Source organism: Nipponia nippon, unplaced genomic scaffold, assembly GCF_047370975.1.
Source record: "Nipponia nippon isolate SJK-2023a ecotype South Korea unplaced genomic scaffold, ASM4737097v1 scaffold_4, whole genome shotgun sequence".
NCBI classification, from domain to species: Eukaryota; Metazoa; Chordata; class Aves; order Pelecaniformes; family Threskiornithidae; genus Nipponia; species Nipponia nippon.
The window spans coordinates 99,722,616-99,737,559 of record NW_028262358.1 but is presented as its reverse complement, the minus strand read 5'-3'; the positions used below and the strand labels follow the sequence as shown (position 1 = coordinate 99,737,559).

At 37.4% G+C, this 14,944-nt stretch overlaps 1 protein-coding gene across 1 annotated transcript in view; it reads left to right on the top strand.

Annotated features, from left to right (window-relative positions):
• HCRTR2 (hypocretin receptor 2) overlaps positions 1–13,689 on the top strand; it is a 33,870-nt gene extending 20,181 nt beyond the window's left edge. Inside the window, exons 4-8 of the mRNA XM_009474379.2 lie at positions 3,247–3,362; positions 8,798–9,018; positions 10,417–10,538; positions 11,645–11,845; positions 13,496–13,689. Of these exons, the coding sequence (XP_009472654.1) occupies positions 3,247–3,362; positions 8,798–9,018; positions 10,417–10,538; positions 11,645–11,845; positions 13,496–13,689 (854 nt within the window). The remainder of the gene's footprint in view (positions 1–3,246; positions 3,363–8,797; positions 9,019–10,416; positions 10,539–11,644; positions 11,846–13,495) is intronic.
• The last annotated feature ends 1,255 nt before the right edge of the window (positions 13,690–14,944 follow it).

The window sequence follows — 14,944 nt, the reverse complement described above, 5'->3', positions numbered from 1 at the left end:
CAGAATTTAAGAAGAAATTTGTGGGACATTTTAATGCAGACAGTAGTCAGACTATTGGTAATACTAAAATTATGCTTGGTGTTATTGTGAAATGATAAGCACAATACATCAGGTTTGAAGATGTAATTTTAGTATTAGCTAACTGTAAGTACTCTGACATAGGAACATAGTTTGGAAAGGACTGTGTTGTGTGGTTGAATTTTCTCTACTATGGGCACCCACTTCCTAACACCCCTATTTATTAAGCTTTATTCTAAAAGTATATTCTTTTAGCTGCATTGCTTCTTCATATTGGTAACTCCAAAACTTCATAGGTATCTTCCCGAGACTAGGGAACCTGGGAACTCTCTACTGATGCTCAACAAACTTGATAGTCTTGTTTTTCCCTATTCTTAGGGAAGCTGCCAAGAGTACCGATTTCATTATGCACCTATGGCTTAAGGGAATATTTCATTTGCTAGACATATCAAAACCTTTTGAGTCTGGGTTGTTTTCAGTTTATATACATATGTATATGTGTACATGTGTGTATATATTTATTTACACAAATATAGTAAAATTCTGGCAAAAATCCAGAAGATGTAGTTTCGGTTTAAAATTTGTTTAATAACCCCTGCAGCAGAGAAAAGGCGGCTTGTTTCAGCATACTGATCCTTTATCAGGTGGAGTAATCATACTGTATGACTGGTGCTGTGTAGGAACGCCAGTCTCACCCCAGTCCAATCCCTGTGACCACCTGCTTGCTTTTTGTCCACTTCTCTCTTTTCAGTAAATAGTGGCCAGTGATGTGAGAATCATTAATTTCTTCTTAAAGAGGCAGTTACTCCAGCTGAGAATGATCTGCCCCTGTCCTGAAGCCCATTAAGTGACCATGGAAGGCAAAGAGACTTTTCTTCTCTTCTGCTTGGCAGTAAGAGGTTCAGCAGTCCCAGTCAGGCAGCTGATCTATCACCAGGACCATAGACTGATTAATGTTCTCATTCAAGGAGCCTGGAACTCACTCACTTGATAAATGAACGGTATCCCAAACCAACACTTCCTCCTTCTTGCCGCTGTGATTGTCAAACAGCTTTAAAGCTTTTCTTTGGCTTGAGAAGCTAAACAGAGTCATGCTTCTTAGGGAAAAGTTCTACAAAGGGCTTTGCCCTGGGTGGAGGAGGGACAGGTTTCCTTTGATGTTTAACAGCTGGCACTTTCCAGGTGGCTAAACTTCAAAGGCAAGTGTTAGGATCTTCCTCCAACCTGGTCCATCAGTTCTTTGTAGATAGCTAGGCTCATTTAATGTTTCACTTTACTTGGAATGCTAAATTGGAAGCCATAAACTCCAGATGGCCTTTTAAATATGTACTGTCCTTCTACCTGAAAGGGGCCTGGCTGCCTGCAGAGCATTGATGAGGCAGGTGGCACCTCCTTCTGAGGAGAAAGAATGTGCTTTCAGCTCTGACCTCCCGTGATCCCAGTAAGTCACGTTACTCCAGTTTCTCCTTAATCTCTCCACCTGTGAAGCATGCATGTTGGTATTTTCCTGGCTGACAGGACTTCTGTGAGGCTGCATTTTCTGGAATGCAAAAACAAGTCTGAGATCATCAGTCAATATACAAACCCAGGTTATCATCAATTGTAAAAAACCTGCCACAAATGGTCGGCCTCCCCCAGGGACATTGACAAGAGCTAGTAGCTGCAGCTGCTAGTTAAGAGTTGGTAAGCTGATTTGCTCCAGGATCTTAGACCCAAATGCGGCTCATCTGCATTTTTTGAACACTGATCCATCAAAGCTGTCAAATGCCAATGACAATGTCTCTATTATACTTGCTAGGAATGAACATGGGCTGGATTTTGCTACAGCAAATTTCTGTTTCGCTCATACTGAAGTTTTTCTGACTGGTGAACCAGCTGGCACTTTCAGGCCCAACACTGAGTGTGATATTACTCGAGTCTGGGTTTGAGGGTGAGCCTGGAGTTAACACGATGGGGTACTGCTCCCTGCTATAAGAGTTATGGACCAAGTCTTTGTATCGCCTTGTCTAATCAAACTCTCAGGGATTGTCCTGGCATGCAAAGGGACCTTGTGTTTGATAGGGTCCACAATCTCAGTCACTTTAAGAGGCAGAAAATGTTTGACTCATCAACATTTTGATCTCATGCAACTCTTTTTTTTTGTTTTTTTAAATTAAAACTACAGTCAATACACAGTTTCAGTTTCAGTTTCTGAAACATTTGGAAATTCTGGAAATTAACATAAATATTCCTTCTTTACTCTAGCCAAAATGCAATGCTTAGGATTACCATGCAATCTAACTGCTTATGGAGTGCACAGTTTCTCTTCTGCTATGTATTTTCACTGTCCATAATGTTTGTTCCTTTTCTGAGGCCATCCATAAATGTTAAGTTGCAATTAATGTCAACATTTTGTATTACCAAACTACATTTGATGTTTCAAAAGTGAAAACAAGTTTTCCAGGCACCCACTGCACATTCTGCTATAATCTAATGATGCAGCATATGATACAACATTCTTAAAACACTTACAACACTTGTTGTCTCTAAGCAAATAACATTCATAAGCTGTCTTTTGAAAAGAGATACACAGGAAACTAGAACACAACGGTAGCAAACTCATTATTGTTAAAGCTGAGTCAAAAATAATCTTGGAAATTTCCTAAGTTTAGAACACTTGACTGAATTAATTCTATTTTTTTAAATGTAATCATAATAATAAATCACTGAGTTGTAATCACATATATTCTGCCACCAAAAGTGATTTAAGAAAGTCTGTCTCTCCTCCCATCAGCATCCTGTGTGCTATAGTCTACATTCTCTGTTTATAGGTGAGAGACTTTGCAATTTACTTAGGGATACATAGCAACCTTTGCAGAATTAAACCTAAAGACAGTTACACAGCCTGTTAAATATGTCAAAGACGAGGCAGATTGGATAACTAGTTAGCTATTGTTAGATAATGAAATCTTATGTCTTTCACTGATTTAATAAAAAGCAAAACTTCCTAAGACTTCATACCTAAAGTAATAATGTGATATGAAAGCATTAATGTTCGTCATAGAAACAGAATGTATATAGAAGTGACTAAAAAATCAATCCTGACCGTAATATTATTGGATACATCTTCCATTATAACCTATTGTGTTTGAAAAACACATGCATATCTATATGAATAATTTGGCTTAAAGTGATTTTGAAATGTATGTATATTTAAATGCACTTTTCCTATTTGAATTCTCTTTCCAGCTGAGGTTTACCCCAAAATGTATCACACATGCTTTTTTCTGGTGACATACATGGCACCACTGTGTCTTATGGTGTTGGCCTATTTGCAAATATTTCGAAAGCTGTGGTGTCGCCAGGTAAGTCACTTAACACTAGCTCTATTTGCTTGCTGCTGTAACTATGTGCAGATTCCTATGTACAACCTTCTTCTTTATATGCTCCTTGTTGTCACTTAGGACTTGGATTTTTAAGTCCAGCACTGTTACCAGGTTCAGTGACACTGCTGGCTTACAGCCACCTTGGATAGGCACTGAGATGCATTAAAAAATGAAGGCAGCCAGGCTGAATGTAAACCCCTTCTTGCTCATGTCTATGAAGGACCTAGAGGGAGAGAAAGAGGCAACAGAAAGACTGATTATAGGCAGAAGAAAGATCTCTCCTATTGTATCCGACATGCTTACCAAAATACCTTAGGTGACCTTATTTATACTGCTAAAATCTCTTGTAGCAGTCAAAAGCTAGGATTGACCTTCTCGTTTTGTTAGTAATCTGTACGATTTTTTATTTTTATTTTTCATTCTACAAAGTCTCAGGTTCATAGCAGGTCCAATCTGAACAAAAGTTAGACTAGAAAGTCCAACTATCAGAACTGTGAGACTGGAATTGCCTGATGTGAAGCTGGCTGTTATCAGTAACGTTTGATGTGAATTATTGAAAAATAATTGGCATGATTTCTAATGTGAACATCTGTTTTTTCAAGCCTCAAATTAAAAATACAGGAAAGAAAACAGAAATACTAAACAAAAAACCCCAAGCAAGCAAGCAAGCAAGCACACAAAGAGTATTTGAATTGAAGTAGCAAAAATGATGTGATTTTTTTCAGGAACGTTTTTCCCCCTCCAACAATTCAAAGTGGTGTCAGCTTGAAATTTTCTGGGTTTGAACTGTAATCTGTTACACATCAGTCTATGGTTCTTTCTGCTGTCTTCTGCATTGTCTGGGATTTATCTATAGCTGTAGTCCTCTGCCACCCCCTGCCCTGTCATTCTGTAAAGGACAATAAACTCATGCCATTGAAGACATGGTGCAAGATGTTCCCTCTTCTGTCCTCTCAAATGGCTCTAACAATGGCTGACATTTCCATCAAGATATGGGCATGAATCATTTCTCTCTCACCATTCTGTCTGATACTATCCAAATTTGAGGCTGTCCTGGCCAGGGCATAATATCTGCCACATCAGGAGCATTTTTCACGCAGTTCAAATTGATCCATCAGAGAAATCACAAGTAGACTTTAGATTTCTAAATATACATGTGTTAAAAGTAAATATCAAATCTTATACTGACAAAACATATCTCTTGCAAATAAAAATATGGGAAAAACCAAATCCACTTTAAGGCATTTTGTTATCATCCATACATCATAATAGCAATTATTCTCACTTCTTAGGTTAAACCGGAGTTGCTGTTTAAATTATTATTTTTACTTTTAATTTCTTACATTTATAAGATTAAATAACAAGATAGTTTGAAGGTAAAATTTAACCTTTGCAATTTGAGGGGACTCTTCACCAGAACAAAGGCTTTGCTCAGTTAGTTTTGAAGTTAAGTTCAGTCTAACATAGCTCTAAGATGCTCTGCATTGCTGAATAGTTATCTGTCCTGTAGCACCCGATGACCTTACCACCATATTCCTTCTTAACCTTCTTTTCTGTACTTTCTTTATAAACTACCTATTCTCTCAAACTGTCCATTAATTAAGTTAATGCAAAACAATTGTTCTTAACCTGCACGTAGCTTGAAAATGCAGGTTCAGATTCAGAGCAGAAGTTGAATGACTAGAAACCAACCTGTTTTGTTGGGTTTTTTTCCCCTCAGTTGTACTAGCCGGCCCATTTCTTCTTCACAATATTTCTTCTCCCTATGCATCTTTCATGCTGACAAGGTTAGGATGATCGGTTTTTTTCAGTGGCAAAAAGACAAATACTGCTACAGGCTTAGGGCTATCCATGATGCGAAATTACAGATGTCTCTTTTCCTAGCATAGATGATAGCACTATGTATAAGAGGCTGCACTAAGTGAAATTAAAACCACTGCACATCTATTATCAGCTGCGACTTGGCTGCAGACATCAGGCATTTTTCTAAGTGCAACAGGTGTGCCATAATCAGTCATGTAGAGCAAATGAATGCAGTGCTCTAAATGTATTATTTGATAATAGTTTCAATTAAGAAATCATGCCGTTTACCAGAACTTCAGTTAAATATAGTGATCCTATTGCAAGGTACAATGAGCCTTCCAGATGTACATGATAGAAAAAACACAGCAAACAGTAGATGCTTTCTATGCCTTACACTAATTCTAAAGGTTCTTTTTTAAAATGGTGTGTGTTGTGCATGCAAATTTTCAGATTACTAAAGGCAAGATAGATTTACAAGCTATCCTTACTGTACTTTGTGCAATAGCTCTTAAAATTACTGATTGTGTCTTTCAAGCAGATCTTTGAATATAATCATTACAATCTTTGAATTAATGGCTCATCTTTGTAAAGATAAGAACAATCATGCCATAAATACCAGGGATTTTGAGTAATTTATTTTAATTATTAGCAAGGAAGTAGTGACTTAGAAGGCTATGTTCTCTTGTGGTTTTTAAGTAGATTAAAAGTAACTTCTGAACAAATAAATAGGACTGAATGGGCTTATGATGAAAGTGTTGATACATAATTTGTATTATCAAGTTCCATACTGTATGCTTCGATTTACTGATGTCCAAATGCATTGACACTAAAGCGTAGTCATATTAATAACTAGGAACCCTGCCCATTTTCATTTTGGCAGCTGAAACATACCCTTCCAATCTTTGCAAGTCATTATTACATTTGGAGATATTTCCTCTGGTTATAAACCCCTTGATAATAATTTGAGGGGATAGAGGAAAGGTGCATAAGAAAATAACTGCAACTTTTAGTATCTGTTTGGACACAGCTAGTGGGCTTTTAGTGAATCACTGAAATTACACAAATTCTCCACAGTTATCTCTACAGCTGATTTGTTACTGAAAAGCAAATATATGCACTATGCTGGCATGTGTATACTTGTACATACATAATCATAGAATCATAGAATCATTTAGGTTGGAAAAGACCTTTAAGATCATCAAGTCTAACCGTTAACCTAGCACTGCCAAGTCCACCACTAAACCATGTCCCTAAGCACCACGTCTACCCGTCTTTTAAATACCTCCAGGGATGGGGACTCAACCACTTCCCTGGACAGCCTGTTCCAATGCCTGACTACCCTTTAGGTGAGGAAATTTTTCCTAATATCCAATCTCAACCTCCCCTGGCACAACTTGAGGCCATTTCTTCTCATGCTATCACTTATAATACATGTAGGTGTGCTTACATAAATGCATATTTGTAGATGTTTCTGTATACACACGCACACACACTTCTGAAGCGTTATGCTCCTTAGATAGTACTGGTTCAGCTATGCATCTGTGGGTGTATAGCTCTTCTTTTTTTTTTTTTTTCCTGGTAAAATTCTTGCTGTATTATTGCTTATTGGTGTAACAGTAGCAAAGCCCAGGTGTATGTCAGGTAAAGATGGGGGAAAATAGGGCTCTTTAGAAAGGTTCTCAGTACAAACTGCTGAAGATTTAGCAATTTAATATATAGTACAGTGAGACTGTACATTGTATACAGTCCTGCCTTTGATCACCTCTTGCTATTGAAGACTGCTTAAATACTAGAAAAGACCCTTCTACTTGCACACACAGGTACAAACCATGTACACAGTCACGTCTAACGTTTCTGTAGAAATAGCTATTCACAATTTTGAGCCAAGATAATGTTTCTTTTCATCTAAATTGCATCTAGCTACCATGAAAGCTGGTCACGGATTTCTTTTATGTGAATCTTTGGCATAATCGGGAGGGAGAGATTTGGCTGAATTTTTCTGCTTCCATCTCCGGTTCTTGCTACAATATGGTAACTCAGTATGACTGAAAAGGAAGGAAAAGCTTCTGCTTCAAAGTTAGAAGAACCAAATAGCAAAGCACCCCTGATAAGCCAGAATCAGAATCTCAGACAGCGTATTATCTCAGTAGTGCATGGCAAAGACATATTGCAGTACCACACCCCACAGCTAAGTAGGGTAAATCCCTTGCAATAGGACAGACATGTCCAGGTCTGAAACTGATACTACTGATTTCAGATGAATGAGTGTGAACCCGCAGTAGAAGTAAGTGCAAGAGGTTTTTTTGCTTTATGTCCATAGAGACATTAGTAAAAAATAAATGTTATAATGTATCTCCTGTTCTGCTTCATTGATTTCCTGTTCATTGCAACACAACTTTGCCAAAATGTTCCAATAGTTGTAAATCAGGTTTGATGGTGCACATAAATGCTAAATTAAGGGCTTGTCTGTGCAAGGAAGCTATTCACAAAAAAACCCAAACCCAACATAACAGCTATTCTAGAACAATTCTGAATGTGCATGCTTTTATTTTAGAACAAGTATTTCCTTTTTAGCTTTCTTTTTTCCTGAAATAAATATCCAAAGTTTCATTCTTTTCTGGTCAGTTTGTGTCAATAAACCCTAATTTTTAAAATGTTGCAATAGACAATTTGAATTTTGCAGATACTTTTAAACAAGAATTATTTTACAGTCATGAGACTAGTCACCCCGCAGACAATTGCACTACACATGAATAAAACTATATTTCTACCCAAAAGGTTTTCACAGTGCATAACATTGAAAACATAAATGTCATTGTAATAGAGTTCTCTGAGAAAGTCCTTGCCATCTGTAGTCTTTCACATTTGGCTGCAGGCAGGAAATAATTTTGAAGAACTGAAGCAAAATTGCTTTATTTGGCTTGGTTTATGTGAAGGCACAGAAAACAAAACCCAAGATTTTTTTTTTAATAGCATGGTGCTACATCTACCCGTTGCAAGGTGACTTTGGCTAACCTAATCCTTCCTATGTCTTGGCACTCTTCCATGATTCCCTTCTATTCATCACTGTATAGACATTCAGTTTTGAAGAGCTTTTCAGGGAGATCCACACTTCAGCTGTGATTTCTTTAGCTGTTTTTCATCTAGATTGCATATGTGGAAGTTCTACGGCACTTAAAACTATGTAGGCTTTAAATCCTTGTTTTCTAATGCTGAAAAGCTGTTTAGTATGTTAAATTAGCAGCATATTAATGGGATAAACTATTCTGCCATACAAGAAAACATTTAATGTAGAACTTTATAGCAACATAATTGCAGTAGTAGGGTTGGTAAGTGTGATAGTCTGAAGACACAAGCAAGACAAGGTATTTGGGAAGTAAAGACAATTTTAATACATCAGTTGATATATTTGGATAAAGCATGAATTTTTATGCAGACCTTCAAATTTGTCTGAAATCTGGTTTGTTTCTTCCAGCTACATCAATTAATTTAATAAAAAAGGATACTTCTACCTGCAAGCTTACATTGTGTATGTCAATATGTCTATTCTTCTTGTTACAGCTACCCACAGCACTAGTTTTTCAAAGTGGCCCTTATTTTATCTTTTTTAGATCCCAGGAACTTCTTCTGTTGTTCAGAAAAAATGGAAGCCTTTGCAGTCCTCAGCACAGCCCCGAGGGCTGGGACAATCAACAAAGTCAAAGATCAGCGCTGTGGCAGCTGAAATAAAACAGATTCGTGCAAGAAGGAAAACAGCACGTATGCTAATGGTCGTCCTCCTGGTTTTTGCACTTTGCTATCTACCAATTAGCATCCTCAATGTCTTGAAAAGGTAAAGTTTATCCCAAAATATAAACATTTGGTAAAGCTTTCTGTCCAAAACCAATCCTCTGTTACTAAATTCCTCTTATTCTGTCAGATACTTTTGAAGGAGAAGCTTACTTATTTTGTGATAAAGAAATTGAAAATAATCATACACTTGCAAGAAAAAAATGTATCTAGCCTATCTGTAGTATTTAAACTAAAGGCCAGATTGTGGAACCCTTATTAGCAAGCTCTTCTTCATGAAAATAATCTAGCCTATCTCCTCATTAAAACCTGTCATTTACATGGGATTGCAGCTTGTTTGCTGTAAATGCACCTGTGGATGTGCATGTACATAAAACAGCAGCTGAAGGTTAGCAGGAGAGTATCATGTTGAGGCTTGGCCCTAGGGATTGTGAAATGCTGGGTTCAAACCCAAGCCCCATCATGTACAATTTTGAGACCTTAGGCTAACCCTGTAGTTTGCCTATAAAGCTTTGTTTTACTTATTTACCCTTTTCTCTCCTGTTCATTTGAGACATAATTGCTTATGCTCTGGTTTTTGTACAGTGCCTGACAGGCTAAGGCTTTGATATAGTTGTATCTCATGAGACCTCTGGAATACCAAGAAATAATGACATATAGCAGAAGATTTGAGTGTCCTAAAAAATAACCAGCCTTTTATTGGTGCTTGAGGAACATTTTAGCCTTTAAGGAATTGTTTTAAGTTGGATATGAAGGCTTAAATACATCCTACTCAATTCTGGCACTTTCCTGAGGCCTAATTTAAGTACTTTTCGTCCTCAGGTCCCTTGGTAGGCAATGTGGAGAGAAAGAAGTATTTCCAGAAGGCAGTTCAGGCCACCTATGATCTGAACCACAGAGGAAATACATAGGCTGCCTTGAGTGCAATAGCAGAGTAGGCCCACAGTTAGATTTTCACTTAAATGGCAAAAGTGAGGTGTAAGGAACCTGGGCAAAGCAAGTTTCTCTGGAGGACAGAAGCTGCTACTGTGGCCTCAGTTTTGGGGCCAGTTCAGTGCCTTTCCAATTCCAGAGCCCCTGTTTATTGGAGAGCGGACCTAGAGCCAGGAACCTCAGTAACATGAATAGGTCAAAAGCAACTTTTCTCATCTTTTTGTGACTTATCTGACACCAGCTGACTTTGGTCACTTAGCAGAAAAGTCACACATCTGCACCATTGCAAAGTAAAATACTGATGATCTCTGTTGTACTAAACCATGAAGACAGGAGGCTGTGATGGGGAGAGGACTTCCTTCTCTCAAGAAAGCAAGCACTGTTGAATCAGCTTTTCTGTGATACTGCAAATAGGTCATAAGAGATAAAATTAGGCTAGAAGTTGCCGAATTGTTTTATACGATTTCTAATTTTGCCATCTTTCAGGTTTGCTTTTCTTTTTCTGTAGGGTTTTTGGGATGTTTAATCATGCCGATGACAGAGAAACTGTATACGCCTGGTTCACATTCTCACACTGGCTTGTATATGCAAACAGTGCAGCCAATCCTATTATTTATAACTTCCTCAGTGGTAAGTTACAGTTACCTAGAATTCAAGTTTAATATATAGTTTGAATGTAATGAGCCATAGCAAATAAGATTAATGACCGTAACATTAGCCCAGCTCCTCCAGTGGGAGCTAGATCCTCTTCTTGGAACAAGTTGCCTGAAGTATCCCATTACCTTCAGGCTATCTACCTATAACTAAACTAAACAGTGCCAGGGCCTGAGTCCAAGTGCTTGAATTTGACTGTCCATGCCATTAATTTGGTAGAGAAGTCGCTGGCATGACTTTGGTCTGAAACAATTACTGTTCCCCTAAACATTCCCCAGATACTGTCTGGGAGATAGCAGAGGCCAGGGGCCATCCCCAGTTGGCATTTTATATGCAGGTATTGGGTTTTGGAGGCTGTGAGTCTTTAATAGTACTTGCATGACCAGCCTGTGCCAACTAGATTCAAGGCCCAAGAACCAACCAGGATGCTGTTTACTTATTAGTATAGATTTGTCTTAGTTTGTATTTGTCTTATTTAGCTATGGACAGCAGAATCAGGACCTAAACTGGTGATATTACAGCTAAATACAGGGAGGCAAAAGTCCGTTGATCCTCACTACACATTTCTCCACTGTAGTTTATCTGTGGTGTGTAGTGTGAGAATGATTTGAACAATTGACTCTGAGCCCCAAAAACAGGCTAATGGGCTGTTGAACACTTTGAATCTTCTTTTAAAATGTATTCAAGATTAAATACAAATTAGCCATGCCTTCTTGTTTCACATGTCAAGTAATGATTCAGTCATTTAAGACTACAATTGCTCAATTACTTGTTTTTGTTAGATATGTTATTAATCAACAGACTATCCATGACATGATTTCATAAATCATTCTAGTTTGTCCATTCTGCCTAGCCAAGAATAATTTAGGTTTCATACCATACCTCACATATCTTCTTACAAACGTTATATTTTTTCTGTCTTTCTCCAAGATGTTAAAATTGTGATTTCCTACTTCTGCATTAGGATAACCTCTGGGTGTTTTGTGTTAATTTTGCTTTAGATAGCTGCTTTTTTCTAATCTACAAAGTTGAAGCACGGTTTATAGTACAATTTTTTCATGAGTCTTTTTTGTGTTTGACAGGGAAATTTAGAGAAGAATTTAAAGCAGCATTTTCTTGTTGCATCTTTGGCATTCGCAGTCACCATGATGAACGGCTCACCAGAGGTCGTGCCAGTACAGAGAGTCGGAAATCCTTGACCACCCAGATCAGCAATTTTGATAATGTTTCAAAACTTTCGGAACACATTGTATTGACCAACATAACTACACTTCCAGCAAATGGTAATGTGCCTATTATCCACTGGTAGTATACTTGTCCCTATGTCTTTTGATGATGTGGAAGTAAAATTTAATTGTGCATACAACGATTTTTGAATCTGAGCACAATGCAATGAAAGAAGGGTGTTCACAATTAAGAGCTGACTGTAAGAAAAGTAACTTACAAGAAATATTTTATAGAATATGCTACAGCTTTGGTTATATATTGATGAAAATTTCATCTCATTTATTTCAAAAGTTGAGTTGCAATTGGGGAGGGGGTAAGCTAATCATATTTTATATATATTTTCTTTGGATTCCTACTTCCTTTAGACTCCTAAGTAAATAAAGAACAGGTACATGAAAGTATGAAAATCATTGTTCCTGGTGTTGCAATGTGTTTATAAACAGCTATATTCTACTCAGAGCTAATTCTTTGAAGTTGTGGTCTATTTTATAACAAATATTATAACCAAAATTAGGTGTACAAATTGAACTACCTGAATGTTCTTGACTATTTCAAATGATCTGCATACCATGCATTCTGGTGTGAGTTGGGCTGATCAAATAAGAAATTCACATTAATTTATTTTCTCACATTTTCTGTTCTTTTTCCTGTTGGGTGGGTTATTGTGTGTATTCAGGAACAGCTGGGAAGCCACTCTTGATTTTTTTTCCATACAGGTTGATAAACAAATGAACACAGTCTGAAATGAAAGGCAGAAGTTGTTCAAGCTTTCCCAGTTCTGGGTAAACACTGAAATGATTGCTCAATTCCCTAGCTTTGTGAATAGGTGGAAAATGGCATATAATTTATTATTTGATATTTCTTGTTACATTATATGTTATATCCCAGCAGGACTTTGCAAGGGACTGCAAGTACAGGATTAATCCCTGCTCTCCTGAGGATGTGAATGTTGGTTGTCTAGAAGTTATCTCAGACACTATAGGCTAGGATTATATAAGCTATATATTGATAACAGAGAAATCGATATATCCAAGGACAGCTAATCTGTTCCTAAAACATATATCTAAAAAGAATTAAATAAATTACCTCTGAAGAAGTCTGTTCTTTTCACTTAGTATAGAAGGATTTTTTTTTCCTGAATTCAGCTTGCTCTTCTTCAGTAGTGTTGCCATTCCTATGTAAGGCACAAGTAAGGCTACAGCCATGAAACCCAGATGACAGTGTGGCTGTAGATGATATTTTACTCTATATGGATTATTTGTCATCATTCTCTTCTCCCTGCCTGTCCTGTGCTCATGGCAGGGGCGTTGGACTAGATGATCTTTAAAGGTCTCTTCCAACCCAAACCATTCTATGATTCTATGATTGACTTGTACACAGAAAGTTGTAGTGCTCTGATGGTCACATATGGATAAGGAACCACAGGGCAATTTGCCAAATAATGCATATTAAATAAGTAGTAGAACACATTAAAAATGTTTGAAAGTAAGAAAATCAAGGTTTATGCATCAGAAATCCCCTTAGACTTCAGTCAAGAAGTCTTCACTTAAAATTTGCAAGTGCAATTTGGAACGTTTTCTGGCAGACCATTTTGTTAATAGATCACCACCTGCAGAGTGTTCAGAGAGTGATAATCAAAGGGTGTGCCAGTCAGCTACCTGATACAAACAGTAAAATCATCTTAAAATCTCTATTTTATCTTACAGGTATCCCAGCTACGCTCAGCCCATTGAAATCAGTGGAACTGCATCTCCACATACCAGGGATGAACATGACTTCAAATTTAGATGAAGCTGTGAGGGTTTCTGCAGAAGACACTGGCAACACAGAGAATGTAGAGTGGGACAAATTTGTCCCTAGCATAACTAAACTTACCTCGATGGAGTTACAGCAGGGATGACTTTGGCTCAATACACGTAAGACCACCAGAGAATGGCACATGCTTTTAGCTGTGCTACAGACTACAACTGGATGAAGGGATTCCTTCAAAACGACTGCCTCTCCTATTTCTTCTCAGTCTTACAGAAACCTACTTACCTCAGTATGAGCTAAAGAACATGTCTTTACAAGTCTTTTTAAAGATTGGATTGTATCATACTTTGTAAATACTGTAGATATTTATTTTTCTATATTTTAGATGCTGTGGAATGTTCTAAAATGTATCATATAAAGAACTCTAAGTATTTGAAAGAAGTCTCAAACATCATTTATTTATATCCTGTTTCTATAAATGAGTGACTTATTTACAAGGAATGCTTACTTATGCACTAGTGGTATTCTGGAATTACTTTGCACTTCTTTTTCTGCTAATTCATTTGTAGTAAATTCTATGTTCATTAAGGAACTTTCACTTCAGGTTGATTTGGGGAGATTCCAGGCTACTTTTCTAAGCACAGACATACTTCTAAGATGTGAACCCAAAGTGCTGCAAGTCACATATGTTTTCATAAGATTACACTAAATAGCCAATTATTTTTTTCTTCAGACTCGAGTGCCTAAAAAGTAACTACTTAAATAAAACTTACGTCATGTTCAAAGGTGCTATAAGCTCAAAATTCCTACTCAGGCCAATAGGAATAACAAGTGTCAGCACCCCTGAAGAATGGGACATTTTAACTTTGGTAGCTCATTTTAGTCCATAATGTCTGCAAGTGTTGCTCCAGAAGATCTCTGAGGATCTTTAAAATAGAAAACATTGGTTATCTTGCTTGCTTTCACAATTTCTCTCAGCTGCCATTTAATACTAATGATACAAACAATTAACAGATTAATATGCCAAGAAAATATTGACTTTTCAACGATTAAAATAAAATGTTTCTCTCTGGAAATTATAGAGGTGATATCTCGCTGGACCGGTAGATCAAGTACTCACCCAGTTTCCATTTATGGGATAAGCTCCCTGGCCTGGGGCTTCCTACCATGCATTGTAATTTTTCTTCTTAAAGAGTGAAGATGGTGCATCACTGGAGACTTAGTCTACTAGAGGAACGTGGCCTATTGGTTAGAAAGAGGCTAATCTACAACTTCAGCTACAATCTCCCTGTGGCACTAGTCTTGCATGTCAGCTAAGATTTTTCAAAAAGAAGGGTAAGATGGGAGGGAGGACTTGTTTTTCAGTAAAAAGTATTTGGCATAGAAAGCAGACATTCTCACAC